The 20,954-nt window shown below is 40.9% G+C and overlaps 1 protein-coding gene across 1 annotated transcript in view; it reads left to right on the forward strand.

The window, feature by feature from the left end:
- Positions 1-20,954, forward strand: part of DUOX1 (dual oxidase 1) — a 278,604-nt gene that overhangs the window by 50,413 nt on the left and 207,237 nt on the right. Inside the window, exons 3-4 of the mRNA XM_040413827.1 lie at positions 1,334-1,417; positions 4,609-4,773. Of these exons, the coding sequence (XP_040269761.1) occupies positions 1,334-1,417; positions 4,609-4,773 (249 nt within the window). The remainder of the gene's footprint in view (positions 1-1,333; positions 1,418-4,608; positions 4,774-20,954) is intronic.

The raw sequence follows: 20,954 nt of genomic DNA on the forward strand, positions 1-20,954 counted from the left end.
CCCTCAATGCTAGACCTCCATCAGACCTCAGATCAGACCCAAAATAAATAAATGAGCTCTGAACCATTATTCTCCCAGTCCAGAGTTCTCTTCAGGCATGCGCGTACTATGTCCTGAAGATGTAGGTGGTAAGGACAGTGCAGCGCCAGGGAGGAGGGGTGAGTACAGGCAGTGCTCGCAGCGCTTCACTCTCTGCTCCTCTTGGAAGTGCTCACTAGTAATTCACTTTATAAGATGAACTGTGTCTTATAAAGCGAAAAATGCAGCAATTGGTGGGTTCAGTCATAATTGTGACCGCTGTGACCCCTATGGCTATGCCACTGATATTAGCATATTACTGTACTAGCTAATGCCTAATGTACATTCAAAAGTATATTAGATTACTGCTAGTGATGAGCGGCATAGGCAATATTAATTTTCACAATATTTTGTAAATTTTTCGCATAATATTCGCAATAAATTAGCGAATTCTAAAATTTGTGATCTCCAGTCATTATTTTCATGATTAATGATGCGCATATTTTTTGCGCAATACATGCAACTTCACATTTTATCAGGTCTGAGTAGATATTACTGATTGGTGCACTAAGTATTGTTGTGACATCACAGCACTATGTCTGTAGCATGTATGTATGGACAGCAGAGAAACAGTAATTCCTATCACACTACCTAACACCCTGCACTGGAACCTATCAGCTACACTATTTCACTATCTAACCTACACTGACTATCTCCCACTATCTGTATTATATATGAGATAACTACCGTAACTATCTAATGTAATTGGTAAAGGAATGGGATCCAGATGACAGCATATAACACAGTAATGTCACTGCTCTCTCTCTCTCTCTCTCTCTCTCTCTCACTCTCTCTCAGAACTGCAAAAAAAAACTGCAGAAAATGGCTGCTGGGAAGTTTCTTATATAGTAAAGGGGTAGACAACTTTCCTATTGGTTGCTAGGGATGTTGCTGAGCTCTGACAAAGATATTGCAGTCTTCTCATTGGCCCACAAGCAAGAAGGGAGGTTACTGATGAAAAAAAATAATTTAGAATATTCGCGATTACGAATATATAGCACTTTATTCTACATCTTTGCGAATTCTCGAAGTGCCGATATTCGCAATAAAAATTTGCAATAAGAATATTCGCGATCAACACTAATTACTGCTTATACATAATTATTCTTTATATAATATTTCAAACTGCATTATTTCATAATTTATAAAAACTACATTTTTCATATAAAAATATTATTATGGTTGTTTATTTTGCTGATATTGTGACCCTTATTATTGCTGCTGTATAATTCTATGGAATTTCTTTTTTATATAGACACTCAAAATAATATCAACTGGGAAATTCAGCGCTATGATGGCTGGTATAACAATCTGGTTCATCATAGCAGAGGCTCTGCAGGTATGTTGATAAACTTCACCTTTGATTGAATCTTTTAACTGCCCTTTTTAATCTAATGAATAAAATCGATATTTGCCCTCCTCTAGTGTATGTCACATGCAAAAAGTACATGTTGTTTGTAACAAAACATCTAGCCCAGCCATAGAGGATTAATGGGTCCATATGGTTACCTTAGACTTATTTGAAGAAGTTCCTAATTTGAAAGAGTGTAGTAGGAATGAGCCTACTTGTAAGCCATCACATCCTTTTAAGACATAGCATATTTTTCAGACTATAAGACTTGCTTTTTTAGCAAGAAAAAATCTCTATGTGTTAATGTCCAAAGTCCAAAGGGGGAGGCAGAAGCTACAAATGGCTATATCTCAGGCTGTATAGCAATTACAGATATATTAAATCTAACAATCAAAGCTATAAAAGAAACTTGTCCCCATTTTTATGTTGCTTTCACTTTTAAATCCTAATAGCTCCAGCGCATACCAATGAGTCTCCATATTTATGAAGTCACAACTCTCGCCGCCCACCTGCCTCTGATTGAGTTTTTTCCCAACTGAATCAGCAGTAGGTGGGAGGGAAAAGCAGGAGCTCAAGAGAATTCGGTACTCATTATTATGCACTGGAGCTGTTCAATACAAGATTTTAGCAAAATTGCTGGGACAATTAAAGATAGTGACCAAGAATTTTGCTAAGGGAATCTGTCTGTTTTAGGACACCATAAAACTGGTGACAGGTTCCATTTAAGACAAGACTGAGATTGCAGGGTTAGCCAATATCACTCTCTAGCTTCTATACAGGAGATAGAGCAGGTTGAAGCAGTCCCACCCTTTAAGTCAGCCCTCATGTCAGACAGTCTGGAGATGACGGGGGGGGGGGGGGGGGGGGTTGGCAGGGACAGGAGGGGAGACGTAGATCCTTTTCCCACTGTGTAACTGTACATAACCCCAGAGATACATATAACATGTATTTCTGTGCATTGTATTAAACCCACCCACCATCAATTTACAAGGAATACTTGCTCTGTGATTGTCATGTATGTGGGGGGTTTTTCTTCAGAAAATAGTGAGATGAGCACTTGCTCATCTAATCACCCATTTATATCTAATGAAGCCTTTTATTGACACCAAGACCATATATATATATATATATATATATATATATATATATATATATATATATTTTACACTGTCCCCGTGCAATAAACTTCTGATCTTTTTAGAGTAAAATATGCTGTAATACAGCAGTAATAGTGATAAAAATTATTACTAGAGACCAGAATATCTAATATCTCTGACAGATGGCAAAGATTTCTGACAGAAGAGAAATCCACTCATTCACTTGTTACCATAAGCAATAATTTTTAATTAATTGTAAAAAGCAATCAGAAATCGTATGTGCCCCAAAATACTACCATTGAAAGCTATGTTGATGAAAAAATTTAACATGTTAAGACTCTAAACTGAGGGAGTGCAAAAGCAACTTTTTTTGTAATAAGAAAGGTTTTTATTATACAAAGGTAAATGATGAAAATAAAATATATACTGTACATTTTAGCTTTATAAGATACACCTGATGATAAGTATGTTTCATCAGACCTTACATCAGAGCCCCATATCAGACCTCAAATCAGCCCTTCATATCAAATCCGCAGATCAGACCCACATATCAGATCCTCAGATCAGACCCCCTTATCGTAATTTCAGATCCGACCCCCATATCAGATTCTTAGTTCATACCCCATATCAGATCCTCCTATCCTCCATATTAGACCCCCATATCAGACCTCAGATCAGACCTCCATGCCAAGCCTCAAATAAGACCCTCATGTTAGATGTCAGATCAGCCCCCATCAGAGCTAAAATAAATAAACGTACCTCTCCTGCTCCACTGCCACTTTGTCCAGACAGTGCAGCGTGGCTCTAGAGCATACCTGGGAGCAGTGGGTACTGCCACTGCTATTCCCCCCCTTCCCCCCAACATTAGAGGGAAAAAGTGTGTCTTATAAAGCAAAAAATATGGTATACAGATTTGGTATTGTCATGATTGTTCTAAGTCACTGAATAGTGTACCATGCTATTTATACTGAACTAGTGTTAAATATTTTGTCAAACCAGGGTGCATCCTATACTTCAAATTAATAATCACGGACAGCTCCAATGCAGAGGTCCAATGCACGGAAAAGCGTGGCACTCCAACACATGCAAACTGCCAAAAAAAGTTAATTACAGCCTCCGGATAAAACAAAATAATCCTTTATTGAAGAATAGACATAAAATCCAGGTATGCCAAACACATATGGAGTCATTTATCAAACTGGTGTAAAGTAAAACTGGCTTAGTTGCCCATGGCAACCAATCAGATTCCTCCTTTCATTTTCACTGCTCCTTTGGAAAATTAAAAAGGTGGACTCTGATTGGTTGCTATGGGCAACTAAGCCAGTTCTACTTTACACCAGTTTGATAAATTACCCCCATAGTGCACAAAAGAATAACTCCTGTCGCGCGTTTCGGATGTATACAACATCCTTAGTCGTAGCAAGGTGGTGTAAATACTGGTGCTGCTTATATCTGAAGCTGGGGTGGAGCTGAATTCATAAATTAAAAAATGTAATGCATGTGTGGCAGCAGCTCACAGTAAATGACCCCACTGACTTCAAATACGACAGCCACAGCAATATACATAGGAAAAGCGAAAGTAAAAAGCAAATAAACCAAAAAAACTGGTCACAATCGATAATGTAATATAAAATCTTACTTAGTCCATCAGCTACACAAGCATCTAATTTGAATATCCATCTAGCCTAAGCATTTAATAGTCTACAGTGTGCATCTCCACCTTTGCCTGGCAGAGTGACTTTTTGAATGCCTTTGAATGCCAAGTGTGAACTGTTACCTTCATGCACATAGAGAATATGATGAGAAAAAGCATATATATGTTTTAGTGTTTTTGTTTTTTTTTGTTCTCATTTTCCAAATGAGAGGATTTCATTGTTTTATCCGGAAGCTTGAATGAACTTTTGTCGGCAGTTTGCATCCTATTCAGGTAATCTAATATTCTGAAAGAATGTGGGAATTCATGACAGGTTTGGACCTACTAGTTGGCAAAGGCCCTGATTATTGGCTCCACATCCAGCCCCCTAACTTACCTCTGTAAGGGTATATATTTATTCGCTGCATATGAATTGTGTTTACTGTAAGGTTCCAGACTTCTGCGGCTCATGCCGCCGGCATATTCCGATGGAGTGTATCAAGCATTGAAGGAACCACATCTTCCCAACCCAAGAGAAATAAGCAATGTTGCTATGAAAGGGCCTTCGGGTCAATCATCTCAACGGAACCGAACAGTCTTAGGAGTGTTTTTTGGTAAGTAAAAAATTTAGAAATACTGGCAAATTCTTTTTTATTAGAATAAGATTACATGTTACAAGTCTTATATTTTACTTCACTGAAAATCAAATAATTGACCAATCAGCAATATAAAAACATAATGGCAACACTTATGACACACTCTTTAGAAACAACAAAGAAAGATTCCTACCATTCTGTCGACAGTATTTTTAAAAGAGGACCTTTCACCTCTCCTGCAATGTTTGTTTTAGTAACTACATGCATTTCCCATGTAGTAACAATTCTGAAGCATCTTTTCATAGACCTCTCTTGCCATTCCTCTACTATTCCTACTAGAAGTATTTTAATCAATTGGTAAAAGTTTGCAATAGAGTAGAACAAGATGTTACCAGCTGGGGTACATCTGTGCACAGTCATTATCAAATCAGTGCTGCCAGTGCCAACTAGTAATGCCCAAATGGACCTTTATTCTTGACTGCTTGTGATTTGCTCTTTTAGTACGAATAATACAAGAACAGCACAATATATTAAATAATGCTTCAAAATTGTTATTACGTGGGAAATGCAAGTAGTTACTAAATCAGACATGTCAGGAGAGGTGACAGCTCTTCTTTAAGTATTAAAGTGTAACTGCCGTTTCATTTTTTTATACTGGTACTAATGGTATAGTACACCCTGCTGTGTAAATGCTTTTGTGCTTTAAAATGTAATCATTTTCAGTTTTACCTGATAATAACTCCCACAAATGTGTGCTACTTTCCTATTCTGCAGCCTCTTCTCACAGTGTTGTCATGTGCAGGCCGTCTCCTCTGTATTATAAACATGAAACGGGGAGAGCATTGGGAAGAGGAGCACAGCCCTCAGTGCCTGGCCTCAGGCAGAAAGAGGAGGGGGAGGGCTGCTTTAGATGGTGATATCTTCTGAATGGTAGCAGCTAGAAACATGGTCTTGTTTGAAAGCTGACATTCCAGGCTTTCATACAAGACCAGAATGACAGCTAAAGTCCAAGCAACAAAGGAGAAATCACTGTTAGAAATCGAGTCTGGAATAATAGCGGGTAAAATCTGCTTTTACTTTCACTTTCAGCTTCAGTCACAGCATCCCGATTTCTATCAGTGATATCTTTCCCTGTACTGAACATATTGCTGTCATTCTGGTATTGTCTGAAAGCTTGGAATGTCGGATTTCAGCCAATACAAACCCCATATGTAGCTGGTATCAAACCAGAGATATGAGCAGTTAAAGCAGCCCCCTTCCTCCCTGTCAGTGTGGAGGAGAATGAGGGAGCAGCTGCAGAGCTGACAGTTGACTATTAAAGGGAATCTGTCACCTGCTTTTAGCATTTTAAGCTTTCAACATTGCCATGTTCAATAAAGTACCTTATTTCCTGCAGTGGTCTTCTTACTTTATTTTGTTTTGTCATTTTTATAAAAAAGATATTTTTCTGATATGCTAATGAAGCTCCAAGGTACCCAGAGGGGCATTTTTTCCCCTCTCTGGGGCCCAGTGACGCCCCCCTGCAGTGCCCAGACCGCCTTAATTTGAAGCCCAAGAATGCCTTCCTTTTCTTGAAATAACCTCCCACAGCCCCAGCAAACGGTTCCGCCCCCTCGCCACGTCATCTTCTATCTTCAAGAAATGCCCCGTTCTTCTTCCTGTCGGCCACCAGAAATCTTGCGTAGGCGCAGTACTGCCTGCGCGATCATCAAGCTCCTGAGGGCAACAGACTCAAAAGACTCACTGGGCATGTGCCGAGCCCAGTGACGTAATCTGAGCGCTGTTGCCTCAGGAGCTTGATGATCGCGCAGGTGCAGGCCGCAGGCTGTACTGCGTCTGCGTGAGATTTCTGGCGGCCGACAGGAAGAAGAACGGGGCACCTGGGAGCTTCATTAGCGTATCAGAAAAATATCTTTTTTTATCAAAATGACAAAACGAAATAAAGTAAGAAGACCACTGCAGGAAATAAGGTACTTTATTGAACATGGCAATGTTGAAAGCTTAAAAGGCTAAAAGCAAGTGACAGATTCCCTTTAAGAGGCTAAAACCAAATGCTTACTGATTTCATGTAATTGCAGGGCTTGCATCTGGTTAGCTGTATGTGAGCGATTACACACTGCTCTGGGTTAGTGGGGAAAGTTATCTGCATTCTGATTGGTCCTGTCTGTCTCTGGTTAGCTGTATGTGAGAGGATACACACTGCTCTGGGGTAGTGGAGAAAGTTATATGCATTCTGATTGGTCTTGTCTGTCTCTGGTTAGCTGTATGTGAGAGGATACACTGCTCTGGGGTAGTGGGGGAAGTTATCTGTATTCTAGTTCATGCGAGGAGAGCAAGGACTTATAGGAAGTGAGGGAAATGCAGGATGGCCTCAGGGACATGGCAAAGATCACCACAGGAAGTGCAGCAGAGGCCAACTTAGGAAGATGCTGAAATAGAGGCACAGAGAAATAGGGTTGATAAGGGCTGAATACAGACATCAGAATGGTAAAATTAACTGAAAAATAAATCTTCATGAATAGCTTTCCTTCAGCATCACATATGTTAGGAATTTCATTTTTGGTAGTGAAATGGCAGTTACACTTTAATGGAAAACATGGGTGCCCCTTGTGTTTACTAGTGTTTACCACAGGTGCTTCTCCTTAAGAGCCTGTCACTTGTATTCCTCAACCACCTTTAAGATTCTTACTCCATTACGTGTCTACTAGGCATTCCCCTCCTGAACAGAAGGATTCTGAGGCATATGTTGTTATCACCTTCTTAGGATGACTCATGCACACAGCCGTTGCAATTCTTTGCGGTCTGTAAATTGCGGATCCGCAAAACATGAATACTTACCATGTACATTCCACATTTTGGCCGGTCCTTAACAAAACAGTCTTAGCCTTGTCTGTAAAATGGACAAGAATAGGACATGTTCTGTTTTTTGCGGAGCCACAGAATGGACATACGGATGCGGACAGCACAGGAGGCCACGCTGAAATGAGTGGGTCTGCATCCGACCCGCAAAAAATGCAGATCAGATGCAGACCACAAAATTCGTTGGTGAGCCCTTATGCTGTTTTTAAAGCCGCATCTGACTTGTCCACCAGAAGAACCTCTGATTTGTCCATGTACAGGGCCACTAATTAAAATTACTTATTCTCTGAATAAAGTTTTATGGATACCCTTTATATAGGATGACAGAGCAGCAGATTCAATCAGCTGATAATCATTAGAGGTTATCTTTGGGATTCTCGGCCTGTGTAAAGGGCCCTTGAGGGACCTACTGTAATTTTACTCACTGTCTTTATCTAGTCAACCTTTGAACACAGTTTTGAGAGGACTGGAGACCATCTAATGTGCAATGACACCCTTGACCTTGGGCATCTATGCTATTGCTGGTATTTAGTGTTACAATACGAGCATTTACGGTATTTTTATTGCTTGGCATATAAATAACTGTTAGTAGAAACATGGAAAAATCATGGCTATGCATGTTTTTCTTCTGACATTTGTATTGATAATAAGATAGGATAAACAGGAGGGAGGACAACAAGATGCATATGTATGGAATCAGAGTGAGATACAGTAAATGAAAGTTTTGTTTTATTTCATATAGTTTCACAAGCTGTTTTTTGGGGGGGAAGTGGAATCCATCAATACTTCTATGAGATGTTTGATTAGATATATGGTTATCTGGTTATCTCCTCTACCTTTATGTTCTTATGTAAACCCCTCTCATTACTAATGGCACAAATAGTGTCCTAAACACTTGCAGGAGATGAGAAGTGTTGGAAATCCTCAGGAGACTATTACATACTGTTGAAAGGGAGTCTGTTGTCTGTGGTCAGAGGCACAGAGATATGCAGTGCTCATGCACCAAATTCACGCCAGTAACTGGTGCATGCGCACTCCATATCCCTGTCCCTCTGCCCACAGTGGGCAGAACACTGCGCATGCCCGGGCCCGGCAGTGATGCGCGAACAGTCTATAGGGAAATATGATGTCACAGAGCCACAGGGCTGGCCTGAACTTACTAAGGGGCGGAGTTAGGCGCGAGTGAGGCGGAGGAACTTGGGCACTTTCAGAAAAATCTCTGCCCCTGGGCACTTTCAACCGCTCATTAGCATATGATAAAAACGACTTTTTGGGCGATTTGAAGCATCAGAAGAACAAACCACGGGTAACATCTGTGTCATGTCTTTGTGCCCCACTAAACAATGTCACCTGTTTGAAACCGGTCAGGTAGGTCACAGACTCCCTTTAAAATATTGTAATTGTGTAATTGTTCGCTTACGCCTTGATGTTTGCTCATTCAGGTGATCTACTTATGCTGGATATTATAGGGACAGTAGGGTCATATTTGCATACTTTTTGAATATGCTTTGAACTCTGATCCATTCAACAGAAATGAATTTTTTGTACCTGCATAAATTGATTGCCTATTTTTGTTGAAAATACTAAATAAAACAAGGTAAGTTTTCATTTATGAACGTTAGTAAGGCCACCTTGACATCATCTTTCAATTTTCCATTTATTTACAGCTTCCGATGTTCTCATTTTGTACCTGTTTTTGTCAGTTCCATCAGAGATCCTGCATGGAGGACGTTTTCTCCTGTCTAAAAAAAACTGATCTCTGATGGAACTGGCAAAAAACTAATGCAAAATGGATGCTCAAAATAAAGGATCCATTTTTTTTTATATAAAGTTTCTGTTTTTTTTGACAGACCATTAGAATAAAAAACTAAACTGTGATGTGAACATGGCCTAAGAAATTATGAAATGTAATTTGCCATGTTGCAGCTAATTGTGCCACATACTCAAAAGGCTCTTCTTATAAGAGTTGTCAAGATATGTATATTGCATAGCTGAGATGGTTCATTAGTAAAGTGTCTAATTTAGCTTTACTTGGTTTCATTTCTATTGTGAGATGAGAGAGCTTAAATTGATTTAGGGTGTGTTTGAATTGCTGTGGAGAAATAATGATGTCATCTTGGAAACATCTTATGATCTTCTAACATGTATAGACAACGGATGCATGCCAAGTTTTTTAGTCACACCATTCCATTCAATTGGGTAAAAAATGTGGATACAATACCTTTTAAAATGGTTTTATAGACCACAGTTAGGGCTCATGCACACGACCGTATGCCCTCCGAGACATACGGTCCGTGAGCGGGCCATACATCCCGGAGCGGCATACATTGTGCGCACAGGAGCGCACAGCATCATAGATTACTATGATACTGTGCTCATTGGGCCGCCTGCGGGACTACTGTCCTGCACTCATATGATCATAGTAACCTATGATGCTGTGCGCTCCCGTTCGCACGATGTATGCCACTCCAGGACGTATGGGCCGCTCACGGTCCGGACCGTATGTCTCGGAGGGCATACGGTCGGTCGTGTGCATGAGCCCTTAGTCACATATTGTAAATCTACTGTGAAATAATGTATGTATAAAACACAGCTAGGTTTTAGAGGATGACAATAAGAAAAACGTTTTTTTCATTAGACCTCAGATTAGACCACCAATTAGACCCCCAATGTTAATCAGACCTCAGCTCACAGCCCCAATCAGACCCTCAATGTTAATAAGACCTTCAATCAGACCTCAGGCCAGGCCCACAATCAGAGCCCAATGTGAATGACCCCCAATCAGACCTCAGATAAGAGCCCCAATATAAATAAGACCCCCCATTTAGACCTCAGATGAGACCCTCATACCTCACATCAGCCCCCAGCCTCATATCAACGCTTCCATAATGGTGAAAACATACGGTATGTTGGTCGATGAATAGGTGATCAATTTCTGGAAGTTAGTTTTTAGTCCGATTTAGAAATTAGCGAATATTTTGAGATTCAGTTAATTTCAGATTCAACAAAGTTCAGTTTGGACCCGAATTGATTCTTCCCTTGTCCCCCCTACAGGTTCCATGCTCTGTATTTACCCAGACAGCCACTGTAGATACCACTGCCATTACCATCACTACAGAGGCTAAAAGTGCCATCACCACTACCACCAACACAGTTATGCATGGGGTCCCCCATCTTCCATGAATATCCTCCTTATGGCAGTTTACCGCTGACTGCTCTCACACTAGGAGGGGGCATTGAAGACCGAGAGAATGCCACTGAAATACTTTTTGGGGCTACAAGGAGGAGGACAAGGCCTAGGTCTTCCATTTTAAATCCTTTGGTATTCCAGATACCTTATTATGAATCCTAATATAATCTCACAATTTTCCTAATTGAAGATTCACGGGTTTGGTACACAGTCACACAAATTTTGAGACGGGTATAGCAAAAGTGCAAGTGTGCTTTCTGTAACTTAAAGGGGTTGTCCGAGTTATGGATAAAAAAATATATAGCACTGTAAATCTGATGGTCAGCGATATATAACTAAGCAAAGCAAGTTTTAGGCAAAAAAATATCTATTTCCTCATTTCACTGGTTCTTTTCTAGCCCTTTGTTTACTTGCAATAAAAACAATCTCTGCCCCTCCCCCTGCACTGCTAAGGGAGTGAATACAAGTACTGCCCTGAGTGACATGTCTGCCTGCTGGGAGACTCAGCAGCATGTTATATGTATAGAACTACAAGTCCTAGCTGTACAATGACACTGCTAATACACACAGGAACTTCCCCCTACCTGCAATGCTCTGCAGAACTTCTCTTTTAGCTCCTGTGCCCAGCATTTGTCTCCTCACTGCCTGCAGCTACACAGTAAATACTTCAGCCCTGAGTCTGTACAGCTGAAGGGGTTAAGAATCCTGGGAGAGAGCAATAAGCAGCAGCAGGCAGTACAGGGGGGCGTGGCCAGCAGTGACTTCTGGTGTATAGATCTTTCTGGCTTATGCACTTCAGAGCCGGGAGAGAAGCTGACATCACAGGTCATGTGACCCTCAGTGAAATCTGAGAAACCAGCCACTGGAGATAAAGTGAGTTAATTGGAAAGCTGTTACATTTGCCTAGTTAGAAAAATAGAAAGAATAAAAAAATAACTTGGACAACCCCTTTAAAGAAAGAAGCACAATTAAATGTCCTTCCCCTTCAACAAACACAGTAAATACTGCTATTCACAATTTACTTCTGGAATAATGCATTATTAGTGAATTAGTGAAGAATTATGCATACAATGAATTTGCATTTAAAATCAAAGGGGGTCATTTATCAAACTGGTGTAAAGTAGAACTGACTTAGTTACCCATAGCAACCGATCAGATTCCACCTTTCATTTTGAACAGCTCCTTTGAAAGGTGGAATATGATCGGTTACTATGGGCAACTAAGCCAGTTCTACTTTACGCCAATAGTGACAGAGCTATGTTCTCATCACGTGCACCAATGCCCCTATAATCTTATTGACCTTGGCAACAGCTGGCTGGCACTAGTTGCTAAAGTTAAGTTTATTGTCAACTAAAATTCTAGGTCAGGCAGGGGACACCAGTGTTTAGGGTCCCCTGCCAGCGCTGCTATTGGCTGGAGCAACGCTCCAGCCAATGGCAGCGCTATAGCTGCACAGGAAGAGGCAGTACTTCCCTGCATGCGGCCATTCTAGCTGGTGACTGCATGCAGAGGTTCTGTGCCTATCTGTGCTGATTGTGGCTTGCTGGGAATTGTGGTGCACCACCACAGCGTTTTAACCCCTTTCCTGCTGAAAAGAAGAAGAAAGAAGAAGAGAGATGAACATCTGGAATAGCTGCACAGATTTTTTTCTTCATTTGCAGCTGTTCCAGATTCCTAAACCACCGTCCGTCCTTTTTTACCATTTTCCAGCTCTGCACCACTTTTTCTGCGTGCGAGCTGTGACCGCCAAGTGCTGTTCAGTGCGTACCTGCCTGATCAGCACCAGGGGATTATTTGTGCTGATTTTTTGGCAAATTTTAAATTTTTTGGGGGGTAAAAAAGAAGAAAAAAGTAGTTAGAACTTTATATATATAAATATATATAGATATAAGTAAAATTTTTAGCCAGAGTTGTAGTGAATTTTTATGCTACAGTTTTTGCACACACGCACGATCTATGTGCGTGCGTGCTGCAAAGCACCGATCAGTAGTGTGCTCACTAGCATCTGCACATTTTTATTTTATTTTTACATTTTTTTGCTGTGAAAAAAGAGCTGCAGTTAGGCCTCATGCACATGACCGTGCCGTTTTTTGCGGTTCGCAAACCGCGGATCTGCAAAAAACGGAAGCTTCCCGTGTTGCCTTCTGCAATTTGCGGAACGGAACAGACGCTGGCAATATAAATGCCTATTCTTGTCCGCAAAGCGTGGACAAGAATAGGACATGTTATATTTTTTTTGCGGGGCTGCGGAACGGAGCAACGGATGAGGACAGCACACGCGGAACACAGCACATTGAAGTGAATGGGTCCGCATCCGAGCCGGCTCGGATGCGGACACAAACAACGGTCATGTGCATGAGGCCTAGTTAGTGTGAGTTTAGGTTTTTGCACGAACGCACAATCTGCGTGCAAGCATTTTGCAGAGGACTGTAGTGAATTTTTATACTACAGTTTTTGCACACACGCACGATGTGCTCAGTAGCATCTGTACATTTTTATGTTTTGTTAAAAAAAAAATGGTTTTATAGGTTTTTGCACTATCTGCGTGCGTGCATTTTGCAACCACTGAGCACCGATCAGTAGTGTCCATTACTGATCGCGTCTGCTCAGTTTGCACTGCAAGATTTTTTTTGTTACAGAAAATACTTTTTTGTGCAGAAAACTTTTTTGTGCAGAAAAGCCTTTTTTGTGCAGAAGATTTTTATTTTTTGGGCAGAAAAGACTTTTCTTTTACAACTTTTTTCTCTACTCCTTTTCTCTATATTTCAAATTTATTACAAGCCCCTTCACGTGTGAAAACACTACATACACACCCTCACACTAAGGCCTCATGCACACGACCGTTGTTGTGTTCCGTTCCACAAAATGGGGTTGCGTTGTTCCGTGATCCGTTTCCGTTTTTGTTTCCGTGTGTCTTCCTCTATTTTTGGAGGACCAGCAGACATAAAGGAATGTAAAAAAAATTCTAAGACAGGATTGCCATGCAAATGATAGGAATAAAAAGGATGACAATCTTGTGTGCCTCCGTGTTTTTTAGCGGTCCCATTGACTTGAATGGGTCCGCGAACCGTTTTCCGCGTAGGACAGGTTATATTTTTTTGACAAACTGGAACCACAGATCACGGACGTGGATGGCAAACGGTGCATTAGCCGAGTTTTCAACGGACCCATTGAAAATCAATGAGTCCACAGAAAATCACGAAAAACGGCGCAACGGACACGGAATAAAACAACGGTCGCGTGCATGAGGCTTAAATAAAGGTTTACACGTTTCACACATCGCACCCCAATAAAATAAAAATGGCCCGTCCATTCCAATGAGTGTACTCAGCTGAAGAGGCATACGCCATGCTTGCCTCCGATACTGAGTCTGCCAGTGAGGGAGAAGAGGATGCCACTTTCCTCTGCTCCTCTACCCCCTCACCATCATCATCATCCGCTGATGAGGGACCTTCTAGAAGGCACTCCAGGGTAGCAGAGGCGGTATCCCCCAGAGTGACCCATTATGGATCCCACCCCTGACAAATATCAGCCCCAAATTCCTGAGTTTGTCGGCAACTCATGAATTCAGATAGATTGTGCGGGCTTCACAGATTTTTTCTAAATCTTCTTCTCTGAAGATTTTGTAAATTTAATGGTGGCCCAAACCAGTTTATACGCCCAACAATTTATTTCCCAGAACGCTACTTCGCCATACGCTAGACCCCTAGGTTGCCACACCCCAGAAAAATTGTATTAAATAAAAAGGCGTGAAAGTGTGCCACATTTACCACAACTAAGGCTGCTTTCAAACTGGCCCGGGGTAGAAAGGGCTAATTTTTGTGGTATAAAATTGGTGTTATTGCCGTAAAATGATTTTGCTATAATGCAATGCATTAAAAAAGCATGTTTGGAAAAAATGTGTAATTGTTTAGCAAAAGAATGCTATTAGGTTGCTGTGCTGGTAATCAGCTGGCAATAAGCCTATGTGGAAATAAGGATTAAAAAAAAAAAAAAAGGTGGTCTCTCTGGTCAAATAAAGAAAAAAAGTGTTTTCTTGTAAGTGGTTGGTTTTGTAACACAGAACTGATAAAATGAGGTGTTGCTGTATTAGGCAGTGTGTTCAGCCACTCAGAGCTTTCCCTGATCAAAGACCCTCAATTATTTATTTCTTTTCTTTCCTTATACTGTCTTTGTTATCTTTGTTATGCTAGAATAGACGCCTGCTTATACCTCAATAATTGTCAGACACTGCATAGACTCATCCACCCTCATCTACAGCTTGACACAGAATGATATCTTCTCCCTGCCTGCTGCCACCCCTGATTGGTTGATGAGGCTGTTTTTTAGCCTATGAGTCAATCACAGAAAATGTATGGAAAAGTCAAGATATATGACATCCAGTGAAATACCTCAGTTCAGTCTAGAACTTAACTCATTATAGAAACTGATTATAAACCCATGCTTATATCTAATATGTAAAGCTGAGTGTATGTGTGTATGTCCGCTAAAGGAATCCGCACCATCGCCCCTTCCTACTCTACAGCCGACGGGGATTGAAACAATGAAGGTAAGAAAACTTCTGTCAGCTGGGAGGGAGGGTGACTTTCTCCCTGCAGCTCACGCTCAGACAGCACAGTGCTGCTTTCTAAGAGTGAGTTATTTAAAAGGACATCACTGTGTCCGTCCAGGCCCTGCGCCGGATGGAGGACAGGGAGTCTGAAAGCCGGACTGTCCGGCCTAAAAGTGGACTACTTGCCACCCTAGGGGCAGGCTGCTGTGAAGGTCACAGTTAGGGGGACGGTACGCTATGGAGGTCAGTGTTAAGGGGCAGATTGCTGTAGAGGCCACTGTTAAGGGGACGTGGTGTTGTGGAAATCAGTGAGATGGGGTACTGTGAAGGTCACTAATAAATAGGCGGCTGCTGTGGAGGTCACTGTTAAAAGGGCGGGCTGCTGTAGAGGTGACTGTTAAGAGGGCGGGATGCTGTGGAGGTCACCGTTAAAGGGATGGGCTCCTGGGGAGGTCACTGTTAAGGGGGCGGGATGCTGTGGACGTCACTGTTAAAGGGGCGGGTGATGTGAAGGTCTCTGTTAAGGGGGCAGGGAACGGTGGAAGTCACAGTTAAGGGGACGGTCCCCTATGGATGTTAGTGTTAAGGGGCGGGGTGCTGTAGGGGTCACTGTTAAGGAGGCGGGGTGTTGTGAAGGTCACATTTTAAAGGAACAGAGCTCTGTGGTGGTCACGGTTAAGGGGGTGGGTTATTGTGGAAATCACTGTTAACAAGACTTGGTACTGTGGAGGTCACTAATAAAGGGGTAGCCGCTGTGGAGGTCACTGTTAAAGGGGCGGGCACTGTGGATGTTACTGTTAAGGGGACAGGCCGCTGTGAAGATCACTGTTAAAGAGGCGGGGTATTGTAGATGTCACTGTTATAGTAGATACGGTTGATATCTTTTAACAACACACGCAAACATAAAAAATAAAAAAAATGTGAAATATGCCCGTGCAAAGCCAGGTCCTTCTGCTAGTGGTGTTATAAACTTATTTTCCTTGAAATACTCCAGAATAACAGTTTATCCACAACAGGTCTTATATTTTCCAGCCTATAGTTTCCTTGTTCTGTTTTTGACCCATTTTTTAATATTGGCACCTCATTAGTTAAGCCCCAATCCTGTGCAACAGACCCTGTCATTATATTAGTGCTTAAATATCAGAAATAAGTGCCTGGTTGTTATATTACTTAAAGGGTTGTCTCACTTCAGCATATAGTATATAGAGAAAGTTAATACAAGGTACTTACTAATGTATTGTTATTATCCATATTGCTTCCTTTGCTGGCTGGATTAATTTTTCCATCACAGTATACACTGCTTGTTTCCATGGTTACGACCACCCTGAAATGCATCAGTGGTGATTGTGCTTGCTCACTACAGGGAAAAGCACTTGCTTATCTGCACTCCCATGGCGACAAGAGAAGACATCGCTTTTTCCTATGGTGTGCAAGGACAACCACCGCTGCTGGTTTAAAGGGTGGTCATAACCATGGAAACGAGCATTGTATAATGTGATGGAAAAATGAATCAAGCCAGCAAAGAAGGCAATATAGACAATCACAATACATTATTAGTGATGTGTATTAACTTTTTCTACATGATAAATGGCACTTAATTTTCTTAGAATATGGGGGTATATGCCTTTTAGATCCTGTGATTTGTCTATTTCAACAAACAAGTGGACACCAGTCCATAAAAAGGATGCCCTGGAGTTAGAAAAAGTACAGAGGAGAGTAAATAAACTCATAACATACATAGTAACATAGTATTTAAGGCCAAAAAAATACATTTGTCCATCCAGTTCGGCCTGTTATCCTGCAAGTTGATCCAGAGGAAGGCAAAAAAAAATAAAACTGTTAGGTAGAAGCCAATTTTCCCCACTTAAGGGAAAAAAAAATTCTTTCTGACTCCATTCAGGCAATCGGATAACTCCCTGGATCAACGACCCCTCTCTAGTAGCTATAGCCTGTAATATTATTACACTCCAGAAATACATCCAGGCCCCTCTTGAACTCTTTTAGTGAACTCACCATCACCACCTCCTGAGGCAGAGAGTTCCATAGTCTCATTGCTCTTACCATAAAGAATCCTCTTCTATGTTTGTGTACAAACCTTCTTTCCTCGAGGCGCAGAGGATGTCCCCTTGTCACAGTCCTGGGAATAAATAGATGATGGGAGAGATCTCTGTACTGACCCCTGATATTCAGAAAATAAATAAATAGAGTCTCTGTTCAAAAATACTAGTCCCCTCAAGCGCTGCAAATCTGAAGACAATGTGGGAAAAGTCTATTACTTGAAGAAAATATATGAAAAAAAGATTGCGCTGCAAGAGAAGAATCTTCTTTGTGTGTAAAAGTTCACTTGTAAAATCTTCAACTAGTGGGATCACATGCCAACCTCACAATCCAACATTGGTATGGAAACCTGTGGGTAATGGAAAAAACGCACTATGGTGTAGCAGGTTCCAAGTATCTAACGCACCATGTGAATAGATTATACTCACAAGATTCCTGATTAGTGAAGGCGTGTAGAAGTATTGTTGGTATCAAAGTAGAACTCTGCTGAAAAAAGAGAACTATAGTGTAGTATGTCACAACACTTAATCTGCCTGCAAACAGATTATACTCACAGAGCTTCACTTGTCAGGTACGTGTATAAGATCTTGTGGAATTTTCATAGACAGCTCAAAAACCTGGATAACAGCCAACATCGATGTCCAAAAAACTCTCAAGGAAGAAGTCGCAAGAGAAGTAGGTGCGCACCAAAGGTCAGGTAAAAACTATTTAATACTGGCAACAAGTACAGCTATAAAACATATAAAATATCTGGAGTAATGCCCGACCCGGGTTTCGCGGTGATGCTTCGTCTGGGGCGTTGATTGGTAATTGGATACCACTGTGTTTTAAATAGACAGGGAACCTCCCCTGCACCACGTCATAAGCACTTCCAAAATACAGGTTAAAACAAATCATATACATACAGAGTAAAACTATAATAGAAAATAGGATAAAAATGATATGTGATAAAAACACTGGGACAGAACCGGACAGCTTACGGCAAATATATTTTAAAATAAGCAAGCATTAATGTCACATTCAATATTGAGCCCTTGCGGTTGAATGGTGCCCAAACGGAACATCCACTCAACCTCTTTTTTATTTATTATGGCAATGAAGTCCCCTCCTCGGATAGGGGTATGGACTAATTCCAAACCAGTAAAGCGGAGACCCTTCGGATTTTTCTCATGGTGAATCTTAAAATGTAACAAGACACTATGGGTCTCAAGACCTTTTTTAATATTACGAATGTGCTCCTGCACCCGAGTCTTGAGGCTCCGTGTAGTCCTACCTACATATTGGAGGCCACAGGGGCACTCCAAAAGGTAAATTACTCCAACATTATTGCAGGAAAAATGACCTTTGATTTTAAAAATGGTCTCTTTTGTTGTTTTAGATGTAATCTGATCTACACACCTTTCTCGTTGTTTTAGGATACGGTTTTTGCAAGGTAAGCAAAAACCGCACCATGTGAACCTGCCCTTTTTAGTACTGGTGCGTTTTTTATTGGTAGCAAGACTAGCGCTACGGACTAGTTTGTTGGAGAGATTATCTGCTCTTTTGAATACTACAGGGGGCCTGACCGGTAAATCTTTACTGAGTACAGGGTCATTCTGAAGAATATGCCAATTTTTTTGGATCATATTCTTAATACTGCCTATTTTACTGTTGTACTGGGTCAGAAATGTATATCTGAAATCTTTTTTCATGACCTTTTTATTATTGATCTGTGACTTATTCTCAATGCGTTTTAATTCTATTTCATCTTTGCAATGGTCTAAAAAACCTTTTTCATAGCCTTTTTCTAAAAATCTATGTTTGACCATCTGCCCCTGTTCTCTGTAGTCCTCTAGTTTACTGCAATTTTTTGAAATACGTTGAAATTGGCTTTTGGATATATTTTTAAGCCAAGATGAGTGGTGGCAGCTATTGAGCTCAATATATGTGTTGACATCTACTGTTTTAAAAAAGGTCTTGGTTTTGAGTCTACCACCCTCCACAAAAATAACCAGATCGAGGAAATCTACAGAGGTAGCACTGATATGATTAGTAAATTTGAGATTGAAACTGTTAACATTAATGTCCGCTAAAAAACTGTCCAGACCCTCCTTCTCACCTAACCAGATGAGAAGGCAGTCGTCTATATATCTTCGCCACACAAAAAGCTGTCCCTTTCCTAGATCTTTTTTGAGGATCTGATCAATATTCTCCCTCTCCCACATAGTCATAAAAAGATTGGCGAGGCTTGGGGCGAATTTCGCCCCCATCGCTACACCAGAATGCTGAAGATAAAAGGTATCTTTATATAAAAAATTGTTGTGGGTGAGGCAAAATTCTACACATTCCAAAATGAAATTTTTTTGGTCTGGCCCCATATCTGGATCATTATTTAGGGCTTCTTCGACCCCTTTAATACCCAATTGTTGGGGAATGCAGGTGTAAAGAGACGATACGTCAACCGTGGCTAACCACATGGATCCATGAACTTCACCAATATCTTCAATGAGGTCAATAACACTAGAGGAGTTTTTTAGGTAAGAGGGAGCCACAGTCACATATTTCTGTAAAAAGAAATCAATATATTCGGAGACTCTACTGTTCAGGGAATCAATCCCTGATACAATAGGTCTCCCTGGTGGATTGATGGGATCCTTGTGGATCTTCGGCAGAAAATATATAACAGGGGTGACTGGGCACTTCAAAAAGAGGTAATCATGTTCTTTTTTATCTAACACCTCTCTCTCCAAACCTCTTTTTAAAATACCCTCCAGCTGCCCTTTAAACAAAATGAGTGGGTTACTCTTTAAAACCAAGTAGGTATCTCTATCCGAAAGCAGTCTGTCCATTTCCCTAGTATATTGTTCCACATCCATAATAACAACCCCCCCCCCCCCCCTTTATCGGCCGATTTTATCACTATTGTGTCATTTTCTTCTAGCTGCTTAAGTGCCTCCTTCTCCTCCCTGGAAAGATTCTGTTTTTTTGGTTTGTAGTCCATTTTTTCAAACTCATTTAGGAGGCTCCTTTTAAAGGCATCAATGCACTCGTTGTTTTTATTTTTGGTGCAAAATTCAGATCTATTACGAAGGTCCGTATGTAAGACCCCCGTAGTGTTCACAATATTGGCCGGCGGGGATGGTGTGATATTCAAATAATATTTTGCTATATTTAGTTTTCTAATATACCTATGGATATCGAGAAATAAACTAAATTTGTTAATACCATTGCTTGGTGCGAATTTCAGTCCTTTTTGTAAGACCAATTTTTCTTCTTTGGATAGTGAATACCCACTCAAATTAAAAATGCCTATTTGCTCCCCTTGCTTTTCTTCCCCCCTGGTATTGGATTTCCGTCCCCCACCTCTATGTCCTCGATGTAGCTTCTTTTTTGGGGCGTTCTTATTGTCTCTTTGGATGTCTGAGGGGGGTCCCTCTGTACCCCCCGCATACTCTGATGGGGAAAATTCTGACTCAGATCACTCACAGATGTATCCGTTATGGCCAAAACCTTATCTTGATCAGTTCTTGTCCTTGTTTGTTCAATAGTCATCTGCTGTAC

This window comes from Bufo bufo, chromosome 1, assembly GCF_905171765.1.
Source record: "Bufo bufo chromosome 1, aBufBuf1.1, whole genome shotgun sequence".
Lineage (NCBI taxonomy): Eukaryota > Metazoa > Chordata > Amphibia > Anura > Bufonidae > Bufo > Bufo bufo.